The sequence below is a fragment of the Varroa jacobsoni genome, unplaced genomic scaffold (assembly GCF_002532875.2).
Source record: "Varroa jacobsoni isolate VJ856 unplaced genomic scaffold, vjacob_1.0 scaffold_578, whole genome shotgun sequence".
Lineage (NCBI taxonomy): Eukaryota > Metazoa > Arthropoda > Arachnida > Mesostigmata > Varroidae > Varroa > Varroa jacobsoni.
Window position 1 is genome coordinate 217,901 of NW_019213480.1, and position 23,082 is coordinate 240,982.

A 23,082-nucleotide genomic window follows, 5' to 3' on the forward strand; every position below is an offset into this window, starting at 1 on the left:
GTACATTGCCTCGTAGGACGAACGTCAGTTAAACACAGAGATGTTTTAAGTTAGGTTTTTGCTTTCAAATAACCCTCGAGTCACCAATTTAATGCTGATCATCCTAGAAAATTAATAGAAATATGTGGAAGTTTCAGATTTATCTGGCCGCGCTAAAAACTTCGCAATCTAGTTTTGGCCTAATATAAGGTTCTGTTAAAAGGCTCAGTGCCAGAAAAACTACAGGTTTCCTTGGATGCCTTAAGCCGCCTGTACACGAGGTGGCCATATTTGACCTCGGAGACATCCAAATAAAATTGCCATATATCAACATAAAAAAAATAATCTAAAAGTTGAAAGATTTAAAAAAAAATCGAAAGCTCACAAAGAAGAGGGAAACATGCAAAACTGATAATATAGTTTTACTGTCTAGACGTTGCTGTATCGAGTTGTTGGAGGGGTTATTAAGTAAGTGGTGATCCGACGTCATAAAAAGTCCTCGACCCCCAAATGTTCTCTGCTGAAATAGCCCCGTTCATCATTTACCATTAGAGACAATGTATCAGTTATCGAGCTTTTGTTCAAATAACGTATGTCGTTCGAAGTACGTTGGAACATTTTGTTTCGACGTGACGCTTTGTACCCCAATATTACCCCAAGAAAATACGGAAGCAACTGTCGATTAGATACTAATTTTAACACTCACCTTGAACGACACTGTAATTCTGCTGACAAATCAGCCAGTTAGCCTATCGGTTAACAGGGAGCTATCCTTACTGCAATAGCTAAGCTTCAATCAACTTTTAAGGGAGAAGTAACAGTATGAATCTATCAGTCAGTAAAGTGTTACCAGCGTGAATATGACTAGTAAAGAACAAACGTCGCTAATTTCATTAGAAATCCTCCATTAAGCACACATGTACCTATAAGTACATAGATATGCTTGTACCGTGAAGCTGCTTTAGCTCGAGATTGAAGTAGCTTTACGAGAGGCTTCGTAACGAAATTCAACACAATGACCATCAGTGCGGTACGGTTCCGGTAAGAAGTATATTTAACTTAACTGCTGCTTCTGACAGCGATAAAATGCTAGGTAGCTAGCACACTGCAGGCAAAGCCATTCACCCTGAGAAATATAATTTCCACCGGAAAATAATCTTTTCTACGATTTGAATTCCCATAGCGGTAACTTCGTGCAGCGTAAGGCCGCTGATTGAAATTCGATGTGGTAGCAGTCTGGTTTAATGGTGGGCCTAGTTCAGTGATGAACCTTCCCTTACTCTAATCGCGCATATAACGAGGTGTTGACGGAGACCGCAGTCGGTGACCATCGTCGCCTAGATATACGGCGGACATAACCATATGTCAATGGATCATGCTCCCTAGCTTTTTTCGTTTACTCTGTTACGAAAAAAAATATAACAACAGTAACATAAACGTGTCATAAATTTCCTTACAATAGATGGGGACCATGCTAATGTCGAGTGATTCATGATAAATAATAGACGACTATAAGGCAAAAAAGGCTTTGGATTGATGTTGTGTTTACCTTCCAGTTTCGTATGGCGTATAACTGTGTGAGTGTGTAATCTTCTGTCAATTTTTAAGTTCGGCTTCACCCAAATATGAAATATAGCAATGTCGTTTGCAAAAATATCGACTGTTTTAGCGCAAATAACGATAAATAGCCACCCTGTTATTATTAAATCAAAAAGACAAAACGTAGAACATGTTTTTTAGGCTTCGATACGTCAGCATCTAAAGAGATCCTTTAGACAGACTAACTGAAAGTTATCGTGCCGTTTTGCATACCATCCTATGAACCAGCAACTATCTGGACCGCCTAAAGACCTAAACATTTCTAAGAACAATTGTTGCAAAACATGTCGAAAATCGGGGTTACTATTGTTTGAAAGATAGGCAAATTATGCGCTTTCCTCTTCCGATGACTCTGTTTTGTCACGAACTAGATCCCAATCGGCAATCGTTCAATGGCAAGGCCCGAAGCTGCAGGATACATTCGTCAATCTATATATATGATATATATATATATCATATCATATTTCGGTATATTGTCCATGAAATCTCTATTGCTTACACCTGAACACGTTACCAGCCGTACGTCATCGTTGTAATGCAAACTAAACACTGCAACAGCTAAGGGCCGCACCTGTTGCACTCAACCCCATCGCTGACATTGCGTGTGGCCCACTTCTATTGTCTGTATAACCGGCAATTAATACAGCCGAAATGTTAGCTAACTTCTCGTTTCTCTTTTACTCGTATCTTTGTGTCTATGTATCCTATCTATAACACCAATACCATCCCATTTTGACTGCCGTGGTAAAGCACCTCTGTTATCGCCTTGTACAAGTGGACAGTTACCATTCGACGCAAATGCATCCCGAAACACCAGTGAATATGTCAAAGTGAAGAAGAATCGTGGCATTACCCTTGGCAACAATGGAGTACCTCTCTGCGATAATGATACCCTTCAAAGTTGAGCTTGATGGAAAAGTGGAAAGTTAACAAGGCCGACCCCATGACGCAACGATTTGTCGCACATTTACGTCGAAATGCTTGGAGGTTAAAGGTGCCTTAGAGTTTTCACAGGGTGATTTGACGCAAGCAAAATATCATGCAGCGGCAGGTTTAGGCACAGGAAGACATCGGATAGTCTGTTTTCTACATTACCTAGCCTTTTGATTAGATAGTTTTACAGGAACAGTACGGGCTCGCGAGTAATTTAACTTCACTGTTCTGGAACTGTGGCCTAAGTAGGCCCAAACCTGCATGCAGGGTGCTGATTTACATTGTAGCTTCCGAAACCGAAAAATACTACCTATCCCTGTTCAATAATCATAGCCTGTACAGTCTTATCGTCGTCGTACAATCGTTTTAATTACTGACTAGACACATATGGTCAGGCTGAACGTTGGTATATCTTCTTATTTTTCCTATCCTATCCCAGCTGTAGTGTCTGTCGTTTGTTTTAAGAATGATTTGACCCCAGATATGTGCTATCGGCCCGTGGAGGGGCACAGACCAGAACGCTGCTTTGAATGTGCGGCTGGCACAATACGACTAGACGACGTAATCGCGTAATTGTCCAATTACGTACGTTTGGAATCGATGTGTTCCACAATCGTGACGAGTAGCTGAACGAAATGAAGGCATCTCTTGTAATACGTTCTCGCTTTGACGTCTGCAACCGGCCAATAAGACATAAGGAAACAATCATGTTCCAGTGGTTATTAACCAGAGCGGAAATCCTATCTAGACGAAGTACCGATTTTTACTAAGCAAAATTTATGTCGTTTCAGCGATATTCTCGCGATTGAGTAAAGTTTCGATTAAATTAAGCGATTCCTTTTTTACAATATTCATAACATGAATTTTATGTTATTGATATGATATTATCATTTCAAGGTGTTGGCAGAGCGCACAATCACATTAGACGAGTATCTGTCAAGACCAACATGTGAGCTTCATTCTTCTTCATTCAGCCAGCTTTCGGCTGATCACTGCTACTCTCGCTCTTTCAGTAAAACTACGGACAGAATTTCCTCTGTGTTTTTGAGAACTGCCTCTCATATGGCACGCAGATCTTGATCTGCATGCGCATCAGTTTCTCTAATGATTATCAATTACCCACGCCCTTAAAAAGTTTCATTCGTTGCCATTTCAGTACGCAGAACTGAAAGTCCTATAGTGTACAGTATTTGTCATAACCTATGCCTATATATTATAATCTGACCAAGTTTCGGTTGTGATCCTCCGTTTCAACGCCCAGACAACTTCGAACACCCTGATGATATGACGGACCGTCCTAAGCGATTGTGAGTTTTATTACTAAAATTATTAAAAAATTAAATGTATTCATTAGAGGCAAGTCTAGAAATTATCGAATCTAGCTGATTTCCTCTTTCGGCCTTTATACGCGTACCTTAGCTGTACCGGGGAAACTTGGTTCCACTAGGAGAAAACTGGCTATTGCAGCCGCGAATCAGCTGCTGAAATGTACGATAACATTTCCCATATGTAAAAAAAAACCAATTATGTGATGCAGTAACGTATAAAAGAAGCCAGGGCTTCTCCAATGCGTTTTGTTTATTGTAATGTCTCGTATGTATGGGTACATGTACTGGACCTTATTTAAGCCTTGCCATACGTATGTAAAGCGTATACCATTGACTATTGAATTGTTTCCTTTACTGAGACTATTCATACTTGCTCTAGATTAGACTGATAAACGAGCGGTCGCTTGTATCTGCTGTATAGTTAACCATATAGCTACTTCCTTTTTCAAGAACCACAGTGCTCGACTAGCTGGTGGCCAGTACGCTGTGTTTTTTCGTAATCTTTTAATTAGCAGTTAAGGTTGAACAGCCAGAATAAAACATGACCTTGAACAGTTTATGCTAGTCGAAATCTCCGCTTCTTGGTGCTTCTTTGGCTGGCCTGCAGTTTTACTGACGCATCTATATCGGCCAAGCTGGCTAGACCGAGGTCCGTTAGCGTTTGCCACTGGCTTCCCGTAGCCGTCATGACGGTTTCTAACATAGATTGAGAAGGTGCGAGAACAGCAAAAGAAGGCAATCCTGACTGCTTCTGCTGGAGAGAAATGATGAAAAACAAACGATGTGAGATAGCTGTTAACGCCCTTCACCTAGAAGCAGTTCAACGCGTAGCGGCTACCGAAGCAAGGGTAGCAAACATAGCCGTGAGATCTTTGGCGACACGAACGCTTCTATAGTTTGCCCCCGGCAAACCCTTCTCCATACGAATTCTCCGAAGTGCAGATTGCTGGCATGAGCACATTACTGAAGCTTGATATCTAGCTGTGTATAGTGCTGATGTAGTAGTGATATAGACGTCGTCATTTACGCAATCTTCTCAGCAAATAGTTTTTTTTACGACGTATTGTGGTTTGCGTGCGTTGAGCAGCCTATGCCGGGCTGTCCTAGACGCCTTCAAAGCCCAAGAGGGACCCCTGGCGGCCTTCGGCCACTGCTAGCTGTATCTGGAATACGAAGGCGAAATACGTCTGAGCTCCACTGTGCGCAGCGTATCAGCATGAAGACTACATTTCCAGACACGGTTCTGTAGTACTCTTATTAAACGGCTCGTTTATTATAAATACTTTTTAACTTTTATAATAATGTCAGTTTCCGATAGGTTTCTAATGATTTACGTTCGCATGAAGCAGGTTCTTGCCATGTATGATGTGTTTCTTGTGAGTAGATACAATAAGACTAAGCAAACTGTGCAAGTCTTTATGATGTATACGTGTATCGTCTTGTGTAAATACCATCAAAATACAGGTACCTTTAGTTTTTACGTTCGACGCTGTGAACACACGCGAGTACTGACAGCCATTCACGCAGTCGAGACTCATTAAATCTCACGTCAACAGCAGCAAACTCACAGACCTTCAACATGAACAGTGATTCTTTCCACGCATAAATACTAATTTGTCAAATCTGCGGGGCAGACCATCATATAAACCACTGAAAAGGGTACTACGCAAACGTATGGCAACGAGTAGGTGATAGTGGAGATAGCTGCAATAGTTATCCGCTGTGGCCCACTTGTCCGTTGATCGATTTTCCGCTCAATTCTTTATAAGATGTCACCGACCCTACCTCCCATATTAATCGCTCTCACTTTTATCAGTAGTGCCCAGCCAGAGAGTGGGGTCCTGCAAAAATTGGGCGAGAGTTTCTCTCTCCTGCAGACGACAGAAGCAAATAGAATGGGGCTGAATCAACTGTATGAAAAAAAACTGCAAGAGGCATTTAACTCTGCGCGGAGACCCTCTTAATAGTTTCACCCGCCCAAACCGCACCTCGTCGCCGTTTAGTTAGCTGGCAGCAATCATGACACGTACCCACCTGACCGGCCGTCGCCGTCGTTATCTATTACATGGTTACACCGTTCCCAGACTTATAGCTGGTGTAGAAAAACTGTGGTCATTTAGAGTTCGCTGATTTCGCTGACGCCCTTGCCCCTTATGGTAATTCTGCTGATCTTGACAGACGTACAGCGCGGCACCTCGAAAGAGTTCGCGCTGGCGTTACCCACACCTCCTGCTTGTCACAGGCCCTGAAATCATCGTTGAGTTAAGTGACAGTTGTCTGTACGGCAGCTTTCCATTGGTGGTCCTTTGTATGAACCTTCTCGTGCTATCTCTTCGTTGCCTCTTCGCCAAAGCTCATATCACGAGCCACCAAATGATGAATGAAAAAGTATACAAATATTATGACTAAAGGTTTTGATCAACAGGCATTAATACCGAAGCGGCAAACATACAGGGAGTCTATACAGGAAACGAAAAACCTCTGCACGGAGAGGAAGATATCGTAAGCCTTAAAGTTAAAAGTGATCTATATGGCTATTCTTCTTCTAGACTTCCCACTATTCTACTTTGAGCATTCCACTATTTCGCAGACTGATTCCGTTCTATCCAGCCTCGCCTAGTGAGTCTCGGACCGTCTGATGTAAGGGAGCGAACGGACAGCACCCCTCTTTCGCTCCCCTCGCGTCCGTGTGTTTGACGCGCAGAACGTTGCACTCTATGAATAGAGTCAAAGCCCGAGAAGCTGGTTAGCAACAGTCATCAAATACGGTGACCTCGTCATATCAAAGTCACAAAACAAAAGAAAAAGGATATTCTTCAGTATTTATGTGGGAGTAGATACGTTGCTTCCAACTGTCTTATGGATACCTATTGTTGTATACGGCCCTTTCAGAGTAGGTCCAGAAAGCGCCGTATTAGTTCAAGGGTAGAATTTTGAGCTAATAGCAGGCCAAAGGTCTCAAAATGCAAAGACTCAGAGCGGTAAGTGGGTACAAAGGTTGCAAAAAGCTTGAAAAAGACTAACAGTTGAAGCTTATCTAAACGTCCTAATTAGCAGTTGATATGCTCGTTCTTAAAATGGCGGTTAGATTGTGTATCAAAAACGACTTTTTGAGCCGATCTGATTAAACTTTGAGTTCTTCCTATGTAAACCCGATCGATGATCTTCAGGTTTGCCTTATAGATGACTCTTCCGGATTTTTTTAAAGTCAGCGTAAATATACGCAGAATACTAGGACGCTGCTAAAGGCCAATTATATAGTTAGCCATGGCCTTGTTGGCATAAGGAACTTCGTTATATTATTCACTCAACGTTGAACCTGCTCCCACACGTCCTTCCATACATGGACATTGTTGGAAAAAAACCAATTTTTTTTCCGTATCGCATTAGTCAGCCTAATCTATCGATAAGACATTAAATGACCTTGGTAGTTAGTATTAATTTGGGCTGATTTTTTTTGTAATAAGTGACTATTACTTGCTGCGAATTAACTGAGTATACTTTCAGTATCATCATCGGGTGGCTCCCATGTGTTTTGAGGCCAGTAGATCATTACCTCGTTTTAATGCTAGTTCCCCACAATATATAGTTATTATAAAGGAAAGGATGAGGAAAAGAGTGAATCTGAGCATCGTTTCAACGCATGTCACGCGTCGGCAGCTAATCGACGACGGCTAGTGGACATCTGCGGCTGATTAATAAGCGGCGTTCCGGATGAATGGCAATATTATAAGCAAAACAATTTAATAATTTGACTGATGTTTATAATTAAATGACGAAATTTAGTTATTTACGACGGCAAGTGCCGTCTGAGGTGCTAAGGGTCGGCATTTGATGACACAAAGAAAAACATCTAGAAAGTAACGATTAGAAAGATAATATGGACAAATTATTATTTAGATTGGACATTTTGATAAATCATAACTATCTCTCTATGTAACAAAAAATGCAGGCACACACACACAATAATAAAACCACACAGGTCTTGAGTAGAAGTGTCGGTAATTTTTTTAAACTATTCTGGGCATTGTTGCATAGCTGATGGGGCCATAGAATACGGCCATAATAATATTAGAATTCACATCATATTATATACTAGAAGTTTAATAGGCTTTGCAACCTACAAGAATATTATTTTATATAAGCGAAAGATAAGTGTGAGATCGGGCCGCTACGTAGATTACGGACTCAAGTTAATTAGCTGATATGTTGATAACACTCGGGCACCGGTAACTGCACGGAGCTTTGTAGGTCCAAGTTCGCATTTCCAAGTCGGCCGTTCGAAAAGTAACTTAGTTTCGATTAAGTAATACAATGCGCTAACGGGATATGGCTAGATTTATTACTAATGCCCGGTTAACTAAAATTCTACGTATTACTTTATGAGACATGTTTGTTTTTTATTTTTTAGGCATCTCAAGTCCGACGTACGCAAGCAGGCCATCGATCAGATAAGCACCCATGAGAGCTAATAAAAAAAAAAGCTTAATTTGATAGATTAGCAAGGTTCATTTAGTTGTACTTTACGTAGCCCTATATACAACAGCCAGTTTTGAAATTACAGGCTAAAATCGCTGAGTCGCAGGGCCTTATCTTGCTCTCACGACAATTACCGAAGAACAGGTTCTGCGAGGTATTAGCGACTAGAACCCGTGCTTAATTCTCATGGATGTGGACATACAGTATCCTATTGGGTTCCATCAGACTACGCCAACCAATCGTCAATAGTGCGGTGTATTTATCGGTTCTACCTGTGCCATAATGCCTATACTGGTATACTGTTATCCGTGTGCTCTCTCACAGGAGGAAACGAGGCAGGAGATCATCCATAACTTTTGGCCTGCTGCCAGCGTCGGCTTGCCGAAATGACATCTCATGCTACTTTGGCGGTTTCCCGAAACCCCGTGGACCATCTGATCAAAGATTTATATAAACCTTTTGCTTTTCGACCGGGATGTGCTTTCGTGGCTCAGGTTCAAGTTCATTAAAAATGAACTCATATGTGCTGTTCATTTTAAAATTGACTATATATTTAAGTTCTGCTACTATTTCCAAGAAATTCGTTAATCCATAAAGCTGAATCGGAACTTTGGAAGTATTTTGTAAATCAGTAATTTGGGATTCCACAATAAAGCGGTCATTTGGATCAGGTTGTATATTAATATAATATTATTAGATTTCTACTTGGGAAGTTAAATGCCGGTTTCATTATTTGTGTTGAATTTCTCCATCTCATCAACAAATTATGAAGGTATGGCAAAGCGTAAGCTTTCATTTTTTTAATGCTATATAAATGAAACCACATTTGCTAACCATGTTAACTTTCAAGTTACTTTTTCAATTACTCAACGATTTCTGTTTGCGCGATTTCAATCCCTCGGCGAGTTTAGCTCCTTATTATTATTACACCGTTTAATATGCTATAAGAATCCGCATTTAATTGTAAAATATCTTGTAATCGTATTAAGATTCCTTTAACTGCTTACTAGACCTACGAACTTTTCAAGCCGATCTTTTCTTTTATTAATCAATAGGCTCTCAGGATACATAAACCTGTTGCCTTCAGACACATAAAAATATATGCATTTAGGCGTAAGAAACACTTGAGTGTTCCCTTCCATTTCTAGGAAGTTATGGTACAGTCGTAGAGACAAAACGAACGAGAGCTGGTTTTCCATTGTGCCACTACTAAAAGATCGAAGCCCTCCAGTATTGTTTTCCTATCCGTTATGCAAACGATGAGTTTGCGGCCGGTGGAGTGCTGCCGTCTCAGGGTGGTTGTTAGGTTAGGAGTGTGCGTGCCGGTAGCCGCCTGGTATTGGTCAATATAAGCACTGACCCAGGCAAGGTCCTGATCGGTTAACGTTCGCTGCTTCGAAAGCAAGAAGACAGGGATCTACGATGGCTTTCGATCAATTTCACCTTGGCCAAAATTTGGCATCATCTCGGTTCCCCCTGCTGCTTTTTCCTGTCCGCCTACCCAAGTGCTCTAAAAGAAGACAGGACGTTTTCTGCTGCGTACTGACACGCGTTCGGGTGAGCTGGTGCCCGACCAGTGATGCCCAGTGCTTGCTGTATTCGACTGAGTGTGCCACTGGGCCAGCTAACAGCTCCTATTCAGCCTGACCTTGGGCCGGTTGGCCCTCTCGATCTGCCTGTTTGCTGCACACCTCATTGTTTTCGGTATCCTGCTTTCGTCCGTATTACTTCCGCCACTGCTGTTTTGAGAGTCCTGACCAAATCTGCATACGCCCATTTAGGTGGCCTATCAACTGAGCAGGCCACTTGCTTGATAAGACTGCGGCGATAACCGTGATCAATCAAAGAGCGACCAGCAGAAGAAGGGTGAAACATAGACAGGACAAACATCGAGGCTTTACGGGACGGAGGCAAGTATAATACTACTACATTCATCCGTTGCTTTTCGACCACCTTTAATACGATCCGTTTGAGCAATGGTCGAACTGCTCAGCAGTGACTGACTGCAAGTGCACCGTAACCTAGGGACGACATGATATTCCTTATGCATAATCTTGAGTGGTTGCGCTGAGTGGCGCCGATGGGCCGTTGTCGTATTTGCTTCACTTATCGTTCGTAGTTAAAGCCGTCCGCGTCAGTATACGACTTGAACGACGATCGCTGCCTTTAGGGATAAGACCATGTTATTTAAATATTTCAAACCGTCAGCAAATATCGTTAATTTTATCTGTCAATGGATTGTACGTATGCTTCTGTCGCGCTGATTCCCGCGATGGCGTAAACAATAAAAACTAGATCAGATTAATTTCTTTGCTTTCGATTGCTGTCGTTGTGCACCTTCTGTGAATTTTATGTAACAAACTTAAATCTGGTATGAAGTAATCTTGTGATTCGGCAATGATGAACTGGCTTCTAACTATGGTTGTCCACATAGGGCGGCATAACGACCTCGTTGTTTCACATTCTGCATCACATCTTAGCCGCACTTGACGACAGGCTCGAACACATGTCGAACGCACACGAAACACATGAGTGCAGCTCGACACAGTCCGATGTCACGGCTGCCACTGACGTATTAAGCCACCGTTACGTCACTGTAGTTTCTATTGCCTCCAATGTTGTAGCCTTGTATCATTTACATGCGGACTGTTACCACTCATAAATCCGGCTAGCACGTAGCTAGAAATAGGATGAAGAGCGCAAAGACGGAGCGACAGAGCAAGAAGCCACCAAACGCCTTGTTACTTCATTGTCAACGATTCCTGCGATGATGTTTAAATCATAGACGGCAGCCTCACTATGCAGCCATCGTCGCACAGCATATGTGAGGGATAAAGGATCTGATCCCTAGAAATACCGCTGGCGGGTTGTAGACCTCGAGAGACTCGGGATTCTAGCTTCTGTTCTATACGCTTCGATCCATTATGCCTGTATGTAGCATAGTGGATGCATAAATAGCTGCAGTTTTTGGCTTCTTTCCAGTCTTTAATTTTTTCGCCATTTTCTGCCACCGCTGATCCGAAGAAGCCGATCATCCCTACAAAAACAAAATTCGTTTTAAAGGATGAAGTAGCTAGCTCAGTTTTGACGCTGCATCGAGGTTTCGACGGTTAGATGCCATAGAATAGCTTAAAGGCTCAAGTCTCGCGATAGAATTGAACGTCCTTGCTCAACGCTGGCAGAAACACATCAAAGCAGTTGCGTAGATCGTTATTAGAATCCGCTCTCTAGCGCTGATTAGCTTGCGTAAGATGAGATCATTCCGCTTTTATTTAATGGTATCAGCAGTTCTTGTACGAGTGGTTAATTGAGGCTTCTTTGACGCAGGCGTAGGTGGATTCGATGGAGGACATAGCGACGTTAACGGATTGGGAAGTGGCTACGGTGGAGGTTTCACTGGGGGCTCACACTTTGGAGGTTCCGGTGGTGGTTTCGGAATTGGCCACAAAGACAACTACAGCGGTGGCTTTGGAGGTGGCAATGGCGGAAGCTTCAAATGTGGTCACGAAGACGATAGTACCAGTGAGAACGAAACAGCATTATCGGCTGTCGTATTTGCGCAACTTCTGGGCAATGGAGCCAGCCATGGTTATTTGATTGGTAGCAGAGGCGGTGTCGCGTACACAATTTCGGGACGGACGCAGGTAATTAAGTTGGTGCACAATATCACTACCCCACACGCCAATGGACCGGTAATCTCGCGCACTGAAGCGGCGGCCATGAAGGATCCGGTGGAGATGGCAAGGCAATAATCTTCGTCGTGGAAGGAGGCGCTGAAGGCGGGGATTCTAGAGGTGGTTTTGATGGCGGTCACGGAGCAGATTTCGGAGGTGTTGATATGGCGGAGAGTGGTAAATCGGGAAAGATAATTATGACAACGCACTTAGGGGGACCAACAAAACAAATTTAAGAGGTAAAGGGAAAGTAAAGATAGAAAGAAAGTTTGAAGTAAAGAATAGGCCAGATGATGAGGTTAAGACGAGCGGTTGGACAAAAGACGCAGAGAGACATTTCTGAAATACACCAACTAGTTTAATTGTGCTAGCGCCTGTTTTCTAAGCGGTTTTTTTTTCTAACCCTATGCTTGAATCTTACGGAACGTCTCTAGACCAACTTTTGTCTTCGCCAGTCGTATTTTAGTTTCGCTGAATTAACATGGCTTTCCAGTGCCGCTTGGCTTAATAAAAGTAAAGATAAGAATAGCAACTTTGGCACAAAACGTTTCATACAGCTTTTATAGTATATACTTAAAATACAAAGTTAGCCACAGCTTAGATATTCTGCTCGTTACTATGTGGTAAACTTTGAAATGGCGCAGTCAAATTTTCTAATATTGTAGCATCTTCCAAGTGTACTTGTAAGTTATATATATACATATATATATGTAAGTTATAACTATATGTTACGATAAAATTGTAGAGCCAATTTTAAAAATTAAGAAATGACATAGAATTAAAAATATGTTTTATTTTTCTACATGAAACATTTCACCTAACATTCTGTAGAAACTTTCTGAGCTTCAGCTCTTTCAAAAGTACGGTTAGAAAGCTAATTACACAATTGAGTTTGATCTGCGCTAACTGCCCTTGCGACAATCGGCACAATCCCAATGAACCTCATTTGAAAGAATAGAAACCCGCAAATAATAGTAATGATAAAGATAATGTTTAGATTAGGCGAAAGCTAAATCAGCGCGTCTATGAGAGTTCCCCCAATGCAACTTCTGCATGCGATTGTTTATATAACATTACTGATATACTGTGAAAACAATTCCTATTACAATGAAAATAAATCCAAGCCTATTCCGTTGTAGGAAGCATATTATCGCAGTTCTTCGTTTCGTTGAAGCGTAGCTGAAATTTTTTGCTATCAAATATGCATAAGCGATTCCATGCCTCGACATAACGTAGCCTATGGAGGGTATAAGAAATACGTTTTTGTCATCGACGAAGGACGCTCGTCGTGCGGGCTGTGAGTCCTGTCAGGGACAAGTCTAGTTACGTGACTTCTCGGCAGCAGCCTATCTAACACTTCCTAGCGCTAACGTACCTACCTATATGCTTGTGAACAGTGGCTGAATTTACAGAGCACAAAAAATCCCAGGCGGAAAGGTGACCATTTGCGACGCTAACCTTGTGGCTCTCTTACGTTATAGAAGCAACGGAGCGGGTGGTTTAGGAAGCATTTGACGGAAGTCGACTGCTGATTGTCTTCCATCCATTATTATATATCAGGTATTATAAATTTAAAAATCGTTTATACGTTCAAGTTGATATCGACCTACGGATGACGGAAGAGTTTTTGGTCGGGTGGCCATTTTGTTGATGAAAAATCATTCTGCCGTATTTGTTTCACACTATACGGGTAACTGTTGCAAAAAAATATAAATACATATGACCATAATGCTACCGTTTGAGAAATGTTTAGTTATTTCCAAAAATTAGAAGTTTGAGTTTGAAGACTGGTTCGATTCGTTCTATGGAAATTTACTGAACTTAATTTTACAGGATCCATAATAGCGGCTCTTATTTATTCCATGATGTATCTACGTCTCGCACACTAAATAATAAGTCCTGTGTATAGGGAACGTAGTAGTCGTTCCTGTTAGCGACCAGCCGGCCGTCAGCGGTCCAGGCCAATGTAAGGAGGAATGGGGGACCGATTTTTATGGCTGTAGTTTTGTGTCTGCATGGTACCACCTATGAAAGGCCAAATTGCCAGATGTCTGCCAACAAATACGCGTCGTTATCTAAAGAAAAATAACTTTACTAAAGAAACGTTACTAAAGATCATAAGGTGTTTTTAGTTAAACGAATAATGCTTTAATTGCTATTCCGGATAGGGTCAGGCAGACCGTAGCGGTGATTATAACCGGAGGCCAAATAGAGGTCACTTCAGCAGGCGAATGCGATCCTTAGAACGTGCTTGTCCACTTTGTCTTTTGCCAACGAAAAGGTATGTTCCATAGTTTCGTGCTGATTCCGATGTTAGAACTGAGTTTGTTATAGTGCTCTCGATTGTCTGAGATAGATTCAAGGGATTATTGAAATATATATCATATGTAGATACGGAGCGAAACACGTGAAACGTTATTAGTTTTTTTTTTACCATACTCCTATGAGGAGATACATCTAATTTTAATGAACGGCAATAGTGCAAATAACAATAGTGCCATAAATAGAGGCCACCATAAATGTAGCATGAATCAACGGCGTACAAATCATGATGGATGACACGTGGACATTTAAACACGTTTCAGGTTGTTACGTTCAAAGTTCGAAGTTTCGTAAAAAAGAAAAAAAGATTTTCGTAAAAATTGTTAATGTAAGTTTCATTTTATGTCTAGCGACGGCGTCACAAGTAAAATTTAGCATACGTTTCGTTGCCGTCGCATAGGTTAAAGACGGCAAGTCTGTGGGCGGCAAAGCGGTCCACGCTGGCTGTTGTTGGTGAAAGCGGTTCATGAGGCCTAATACGACAGAGGTGAGGGTAGGAATTCTGGCAGCGGATCTCTTAGGAATTAATTTGTTGCATAGTGGTAAGGCTTTAGGAGACGATGCCTCTATCTTATCTGGTTGAACAGAAGCCTACGACCATATATAGTCTGTTGAGTGCATAATGTTTGATGTGTGATTCGCTAGAAAAAACGATTGTTATGTTGTTATTACAAAAGTTATGTCTTGCAGTTACGTCGATCTGTACATTGGCATTGGCCGTACTCACAGAAGTCGCATAAGTTTGTGTGCAAGGATGTTTTTGTGCAAGTTAAATATCTTTTTTTTCTTCCAGCGATCGATATGAATTTAGCAGCTTGTTAGACCGTACCAGTTGCGTGTTGGATTTGACCAATATCAGACAACAGACATTATTTTTGAAATAGCCAGGGTACTGTTTTAGTAACTAACTAAGCTTGAAAAGAGGATCTTTTTTTCCTACTTTTAGTAAATTTTTTAAAATGGTCTCGATGCCTGATTGTATTATATTTTTTGCAATTTTTCTTTGAGAGTTCTTCACCAGATTGTGATTTCGCTCCCTTACGCGTTCAGTCTTCCTGTTCTATATCTATTCATGTTATTATCTACGATACAGGGTCGAGCTTTGAATTATAATATACAACCTACGGACAACTAGCTATGCATTTAGATAAAGCAAACTAATCGACAGTTCCATTGATCAGGCCAATAAAAAAAAACCTATGAACTAATGTTACTATAATTATCATCTGATTGAAGCAAACATGTTAATATTATAATAAAAAATACTGCGTAGCCATGAACTAAATACCGTTTGATTTGCGGAGATCCTCGAAGACTTCTCTTCAGTTCATCATTAGCCCCTACTGCGGATTTTTAGACAATGCGATAGGATGGAATCTTGGAAATTACCTAAGTATACTGTGTTCGTCGTACAATATTAATCTACTCGCTAATAGTAAATAAAAACTTCGTTCCAGGTAAACTTGTTTGTAATATCAAGCTTCGAACGACGACGCCTGCGTAGCTCTTTGACTAGCGGCATAAGAATGGTAACATATCGTCTAACTTAGACATATTGGAAAAGAGGACATTTTTCTTAGCCTGAAAGCTTTCGCTTATAACTAGCCGTACATACAGTACGTCGCTATCTGACAGTGACAAATATAAAATTAAAATCAGCAACATCGTGCTGAAATCGTTCTTACGTGTCGGCTGACTAAAACTGGTGGCGCCCCCGTGGAACTGGCTTAATATCCTCATCCGCGTGAAACTTCGACGATGCTTCGGTGAGGGCGACACCGTCTGAAGAAATCGGTCGTCGGAAAAGTCTTTTCCCGTTTACAGCTACGTCAGGTGAAGTCTACTGAGAAACTATGCAGTCAATTTTTACGGTTAGATAACTGACGGGTACGTTTGCTTAAATAGGCTTGCCCAGGAGTTTACCACTTATGACACTGACTTTTCACAGTCCAGTTAATCGCTGTATGAGGACAATACGAAAAGACGCACCGTAGACGAAATAGATGCAAGTTAAATACTGTGTTGTGAATAGTTCGATGAATAAACACTTACACAGATAAGGAGAGTCATATCTTACGAATCCTGTCCTTTATCGCTAGCTCCCCGTGGTTTTGCTCAATGTAAAACAAAAACTAACTGAGAAAGTGCATTTAATTATACCTTGAAACAAACTCAAACACAAAACCAATTAAAAGCGCTCTAATCTCTAATCGAGCTTTTAGCTCACTTTGATATGAACAGTGTCCCAATATAGCATCCGTTACTTGAAAACCTCTTAATGGTGAAACCTCTTAATAATCCTGGACTTGAATTTAAAAACAATTCTATAATAAATCTTTATTAGGCATTTTATTTTACATACATTTTCCCTTTTAGGTTGTTATTTAGAAAAAAAAAAACATTATTTACTGAATAGTGGGAGCGTTCAACCGATTTGCGTACGCTACAGCTTGCAACTATGTAGTCCCCCTGTATTCTAAGGTCATGATAAGTGTGTATTTTGAATATTCCACAGTCTCTAGTTAGAACTAAGGTTTACCTCAGCGATTAGACAATTGTAACAATATAATATAAACAATAATCCTTGCTAGATAATTCGCCTCAGTGTGAGCTCTCTTCTTTTACTTTTAACTCAACTGACAAACTCGGCCTGCTGTGGTTTATCGGCTACAATCTCAGCATTTGTCATACGTGTCCATCTCGTGTACCATTATTTTCTGTGTAACTGTGTAGCAGTAACGTATTTATTAAACTACAATGCGCTAAATTGTCCCTGAGTGTAGACATACGATCTGTTTCTGGCTGGAAAGAGGTGCCAGCTTTCTCAAGTCATACTTGAGAGAAGTAGAGCCGGATGTAGACATTTTTTTGCTGTTCTGTTATTACGGTTGGCATTGTTGCTCAAGGTGTGTTAATAGAATCATACTTGACACACAGGGATTGCCAATTGGTCGTTTGCTACCAATGCAGTTGGCTGTTAACTTGTGTGATTATTGTTTAACGATTCGGGCCCTCGGATCTCTTACACCTTCTCCATGTTGAAAAAGGAACTTGCAGTAATCCCGAAGATGTAGGGTGTTGTTGGGTTGAGATTCGCCAGGCCATGCCTGCAGCATGGTCAGATGGTGGTGAACCGGAAGAGGCGGAAAGAAATCGCGCCATGTTGCGCCTGCGCAAAACCTCTCCTATTTGTCTGTTCCATGGGTGTCCTGTGTAGATGTTACATCCCTTCGGATTCAGGCCTGTTTCTGGCAAAGCTGCCGTGGTCGTGTGGGGTTGTCGTGACGCATTCGTAAGCGACCAAAATCAGTCGATAGTGCCGAACATGAGTAGGGCTTGCATTTGGGGATTCTATGCTTGGTGTGCTTGAGCGTGCCTGTCTGCTCGAAGCTTGATTGATGACCAAATACTAGTTTATACGTGTTGGGACCAAAGCTAAGCTCGCTAGAACGTTTAGAACCTTGAGCGTAGAACTTGACTGCTTGCATTCTCTTTCCCATTCGCAAACACTCCTGCTGCTGCCACAAAATCCGTGGGGAGAGGGCCGTAGACTGTCGTGTCTACACACAGTCGACTCTGCTGGAGAGGTCGTTGCCAGAGATGTGGCGCTGCGTGCGAGAAAAATTCTCAGGAGTACAGAGCCTCTTTCGATGCCTTTAGTGAGCCTATGGGACAAGGAGAGAAAGGGGTGAAACTATGGGTCAACAGGGGGGTTCGAGTTGCATTAGAACAGTAGGAGGAAACGCTCGTGATGGCGTTGGAGTAGTCGGCAGAACCAATCAAACTGCTGCCTATTGCCGTCCGTGAATGAATAATGGTGGCACTGACTACGACAGGGAGGAGATGGCCCTGAAAACCAGAAAATGTAATGACTGAAAGGAAATGCAAACCGGTCACGATGTCGCTCCCGACCCGAGACCCAAGCGGACAGCCTCCAAAGTTGCTGTCAGAACCGCCGCCGCTCCAAAGGCCAACCCTGCTGCTCCTATGGCCACCAGTGCCGCAACCACCAGCAATATCATTTCGCCTATTCAACCAGCGCTCCGTCGTCATGAACCAGAGGAAAGAGGGAGGGGTTTTTGGTTAAGGGGTGAGGGGCAGTCGGCGTGGGGGAAGGAAGCAAGCAAGAAAAACGCCGGAAAGCGCACAGTCGCTGTCGACGACGAATAGTAGTAGCAGTTTCCTGTGAAAGAACAAACAGCTATTGCCTAGAGTCGCTTGCTGCTTCTCCTTTAAGCTCCTTCGTTCCAGTACTGGCGGCTCCGGCGAGCCGGTGCTCCAGGGTGCTTCCACCATCGTGGCTTTGTGCTACGTGCGCGATGCGCGTCGCACACCGTCTCTCTCCCATCTATTGAGCATCAGCGGGAATAAGAGCTAAGGGAAATAGCAACATCCTTTTTCCTTCCTCCATCGTCATAGGTGCAGTCTGTAGTAGTTGAGGTGGCCCATAACAGCTGCTGTCCCGCGGACAGCAGCATTCTGTGTGGCGATGCTGCGCAGCCACTCGAGATTATGTCGCCCGCAGGCAACGGTTCTGTTAACAGCATTGGTTTCGTTGCGGGAGGCGCCAACAGCGCCGTTCCGTCAATTGGTATGGCGGCGATGTTCTGCGGTCGATCAGTTCATTTTGGTTAGTCATCCTGAGAATGGCCCGATCGGTTCAGACAGCTCGGAGCGAGTTCTGATTAGACACAACGGCAGCCACAACAGTTTGAGTGTCGATGACAACACTGTTGATAAATAGAACGATTTTATAATGATAACAAGCGGTGGCAGCCTAAACGGGGTGGATACTTGCGACCAATGAAGAAAACATCGCTGTTCAACTCAAAAGAGCAACGATAACGACAATAGCATAGTCCAGTGTGTTGTGTTAATCAGCTGACTTTGGAACTAGCCAGTGCATGCGTGCGTGCGTGCGTGCGTGCGTGCAGTTTTCAGATATCAAATCTTTCAGACATTTCAGATAATGCCGGCTTCGTGCATCAGGCATAGCCCGCATTTACTCGATGAATTAGCAGTTTCAATTAATTTAAAAGCGTTGACAACATCAGCAACTGCTAAAACAACTTTTACATCAAACGCTATGTTATTTAATGTGCGTTCCGCTTAAATTCGTCTATCGAATTATCGTAGTGAAAAGCAACACCGTTCTCCAGTTGAATCTTCATGATTTCATATACCTGCCTGCTTGTTTAACTCTTGTATAGCATCGTATCAGTTCGTGTATAGAGAATCTGCACTGGCCAAACTCATTACTAGCGTCGATCGCGGCTGTACCCACACCTGTGATGCTCGGTGCAGAAAAGTCCCTCGGCCGGCGACGTGGTGCGTATCAGTGAAAACGCTTTCATATAATTTAGATTCAGCATTAGCATTTGTTGCCACTCCGCTGTAAATTGGTTTATCAAGCAACTTCCGCAAGACAACAAGCGGAACCAGATTATCTGGTTTACGCAGATTATGTATCGTCAGCGAATCTATCATTACTAATCTACAGAAATGACAAGTTCAAATACAACTATTTCAGCTTAGTTTTATCTGGACACCAATGTAATCGACTTATTTCAGCGTTATACGGCTGTAGCAACCGAGCTGAGCAGAGGACAACGATAACTACGAGTACGAAACAACAGGCCCAATAACGCACGACAGAGATCTTCTTTTTTGATGCCCAGTACGATAGATAATCACACGCCACCGCACAATCCTCTCTTCACCTTCATTAGATAGTGACACGAAACGAAAACATAAGAAAGTCATATTCGATCAGCCCGACGATTTCATAGTTAGCAGCAGCCGTTCGGGTAAAAAGGGTGACGATGTGCGAACAACCGCCAAAAATGAAACATTTTGCCGCCATTTTCGCCGCATGATCATCAGCAAAGCCGCTAATGCTACCGTATTGCAACTACCCTGTAGCCAGTAACGTTGCAGCCAGCTGCGTATGGACACGATAGCGCTCAGCCAAAAAATAATCGCGATATTCTTAGCCACTGCGCTGAAGGTAGCTCAGTAGGATCATAGTAAGCCCACATCTAAAAGGTGTGCCTTCCATACAGCGAACCCAACGCCCAGTGCTTCGCCAGTACGCTAGGCCAATTTAATACAACTAAGTTGATAGTTATAAGCAAGTAGGACTCGAGACGCTTGAAAATGAATTGGCGAGCCCGTTGACTGTGGAGTGTCTAAGCGTCTGTCAAGTGATTTTTGTCGCCTGAAAGCTATACGTCCAGTACCTGCACGAAAAGGGATTGGCGCCGATAGTCGATAGTGGTCAATAGCTCGTCAACGAATAATTTGTTCGTGGCTGTCGATCACAGGGTAAACAAAACGCTGGCCTATACCGGACGTTGCAGCAGTTATGTCGCATTTCGTTGCCTTCACCTATATTCGACTATTTACATAACACTAAGACGTCACATTAGGTCCAAGTATTTTGTACCCTTTGGCGAACCCGTTGCAGACGCGCGCGCGCGCGCGATACAAACGAGCTTTGCTACCCACCACACCAAGCGGTACCCACGGGGTAAACTGACAACGAAATATAAAAACGTTTGTTTTGAATTACCTTCTTCGCATCGATGGCAGGCGTTATTTTACTATCGTTGCCAGAAATTAGTGCTGGCTAGAAGAAGGAAAAAAAACAACAAACAAGGTCTGCGGCAAAGTCCGCTACAGTAACTTAAGACGAACTTAATTAGTTCAATGCTAATAGCATTGAACTAATTAAGAAAGACAAGCTACTAACCATGTAACGAACCAAACGAACATTCGAAGTGGGCTTGTTGTTTAAGCGAAGCCATCTCAGTACGAGCCACTCGGACTCTGAGCCATACGCAGCGCTGCATCGCACCAATGGGTAAATCACAGCTCCGTAGGATACATTCCCTTCATTCAGCTGTTTGATATCAGTCAAAATCGATCCTTACAGCAGGAACAACCTCTACTATAAAACCATACGCTTTGTCAAATATAACACTGTAGGTGTACGTTGTTTGTTTCATCTTTTCGAGTCTTCTTTCTGCACGAACAAAGTTCTCACAGCAGCGATATCGTCATTGAACAGAACGATCTAATCAGATTTCGGGCTCCGTTTCACTGAGGAGGACACTTGTGTTAGCGTCGAGCAACAATAACGGCAGGAACCATAGTAACACAAAAAAACAACATCAGCAACGATCAACAGTACACCGACAAGTCAACAAAAGAGTAGGACCAAGGCTTGATCGATTGACCAAGTTCAGAACGAACAAAAAATAAAGCTTCAGATGCTCTAGAGGAAGAAGGTAGGTGGATACGACAGAAGAATTCAAACGGCTCTGCCCGTCTCGTCTCGTCTCGTCAAAATCGTGGTTTTTCGCGAAGCTTGCGCCATTCGCTACCTCAATCTCTCTCTCTCTCTCTTTGTCTCTCGGCTACCTAACCTAACACCTAAGGCATCATTCAAGTATCAATATGAGAGCAATTGATTAGCACCCGGATCTCTATTCAGGACCTGACGCAAGACGTGCCTCAGCCAGAGCAGGTGGCGTCTTGGTGGTAAACGAGACAAACGAAATTGTATAAACGTTGCACGGGACCACAACGAACACCACGATATCAGTAGTGCACGTCGCATCGAGCCCAATAAACAAGTGAGTATTAAGCCTTCGATCATAGGGTGGATTTGTTCGAAAGATTTTATCATATCTGTCGAGGTAGTGATGGCCCTATTATTTAAAACATGAAAGCGCTGAGGGTTTAGGATTGGTTTCCGAAACCAGCTCCACCACAGTGATTTCTCAAAGCATACCCTATTTTTCACTTCACGCTCTTCGGCCCTATGCAGAATAATGACGTGTAGGACAGCAGTTAAACACCGATGTAATATCGATTCATAGTAGCAGTTTAAGCTATTAAGGAAAAATTGAACTACTGAAATACACGATGAATTTAAATGTTGCCGGTTATTGAAAGTAAATCGTGCTTGACCAAAAGTTCACTAATGATTTCTCAGTGAGAATAATTATATATAGTATAATTAATTATACAACATTTTCTATTAAAGTATTATGCTGACGATTGTTATTTTGTTTAAGGTGCGTAGGATAACGTTTGGCAAAATCCTGAATAGTGTTGTATTGGGTATCCTTACGAAGGAGACGAAATAAAGACGCCTCATATTCAGAGTTCCTTAGTGGCTTTATAAGATTGTGTATTTAGCTGCCAAAAAGTAATTCAGTTCCAGTGGCGTAACTTAGGTCGATCGGGAAAGTTACATCTGTTAATGTTGTTACGGCTTAAGAAGAATCTGATATGGTCAATACTTTCACAGTCCCATTTAAGATATTGTATAAAAGCCAGACCCTGGAACTTTGTCAATACGTTGATGCTAAGCGCACACGTGTTACACTAATAGGTTTACAGGGAATTCTAGTATGAACGAAGGGCTTATTTTATCCAGTCAAGCGGATATTATGCGCGAATCCAATTAAAAGTACTGTTCTACTTTATCGCTTTGGAAATTCAGCATCTAATACAAGCTAGCGTTAGTCTCGTAGGCTACGATCGTAGCCTAAGAGGCCTGTTTATAAAGCTTTACATTTGAATGCTTCCGCTATTTAGGCAAGGCTAGCCCGCTGATTTGTCGGATTTAAACACCAATAGACTTTTTCTTCTTTGTGGGTACAGCGCAGGTAATTTTTGTCGTAAGCTGATTTATAACCAACGAGAGCATCGAAACAACTTGTGATCTGAATACACAAAGAGAAAAGGTACCCAACAAT

The 23,082-nt window shown here is 42.3% G+C and overlaps 1 protein-coding gene across 10 annotated transcripts in view; it reads left to right on the top strand.

Annotated features, from left to right (window-relative positions):
* The window catches only part of LOC111261644 (uncharacterized), a 57,956-nt gene that overhangs the window by 20,302 nt on the left and 14,572 nt on the right, over positions 1-23,082 (top strand). For 2 of the 10 annotated variants that reach the window (XR_015311622.1, XR_015311621.1), the window contains exons 3-7: positions 11,646-12,231; positions 13,390-13,552; positions 14,161-14,273; positions 15,772-16,147; positions 21,384-21,951. Coding sequence is in view for 1 of the 10 variants with exons in the window: in XM_022835262.2 (XP_022690997.1) it covers positions 11,646-12,070 (425 nt within the window). In the remaining 9 variants the exon portion in view is untranslated. Of the gene's footprint in view, positions 1-11,645; positions 13,140-13,389; positions 13,553-14,160; positions 14,274-14,664; positions 14,857-15,771; positions 16,391-21,383; positions 21,952-23,082 lie in introns of those variants that run through there. The other 8 variants (XR_015311620.1, XR_002681121.2, XR_002681122.2 and 5 more) reach the window with 8 other exon arrangements.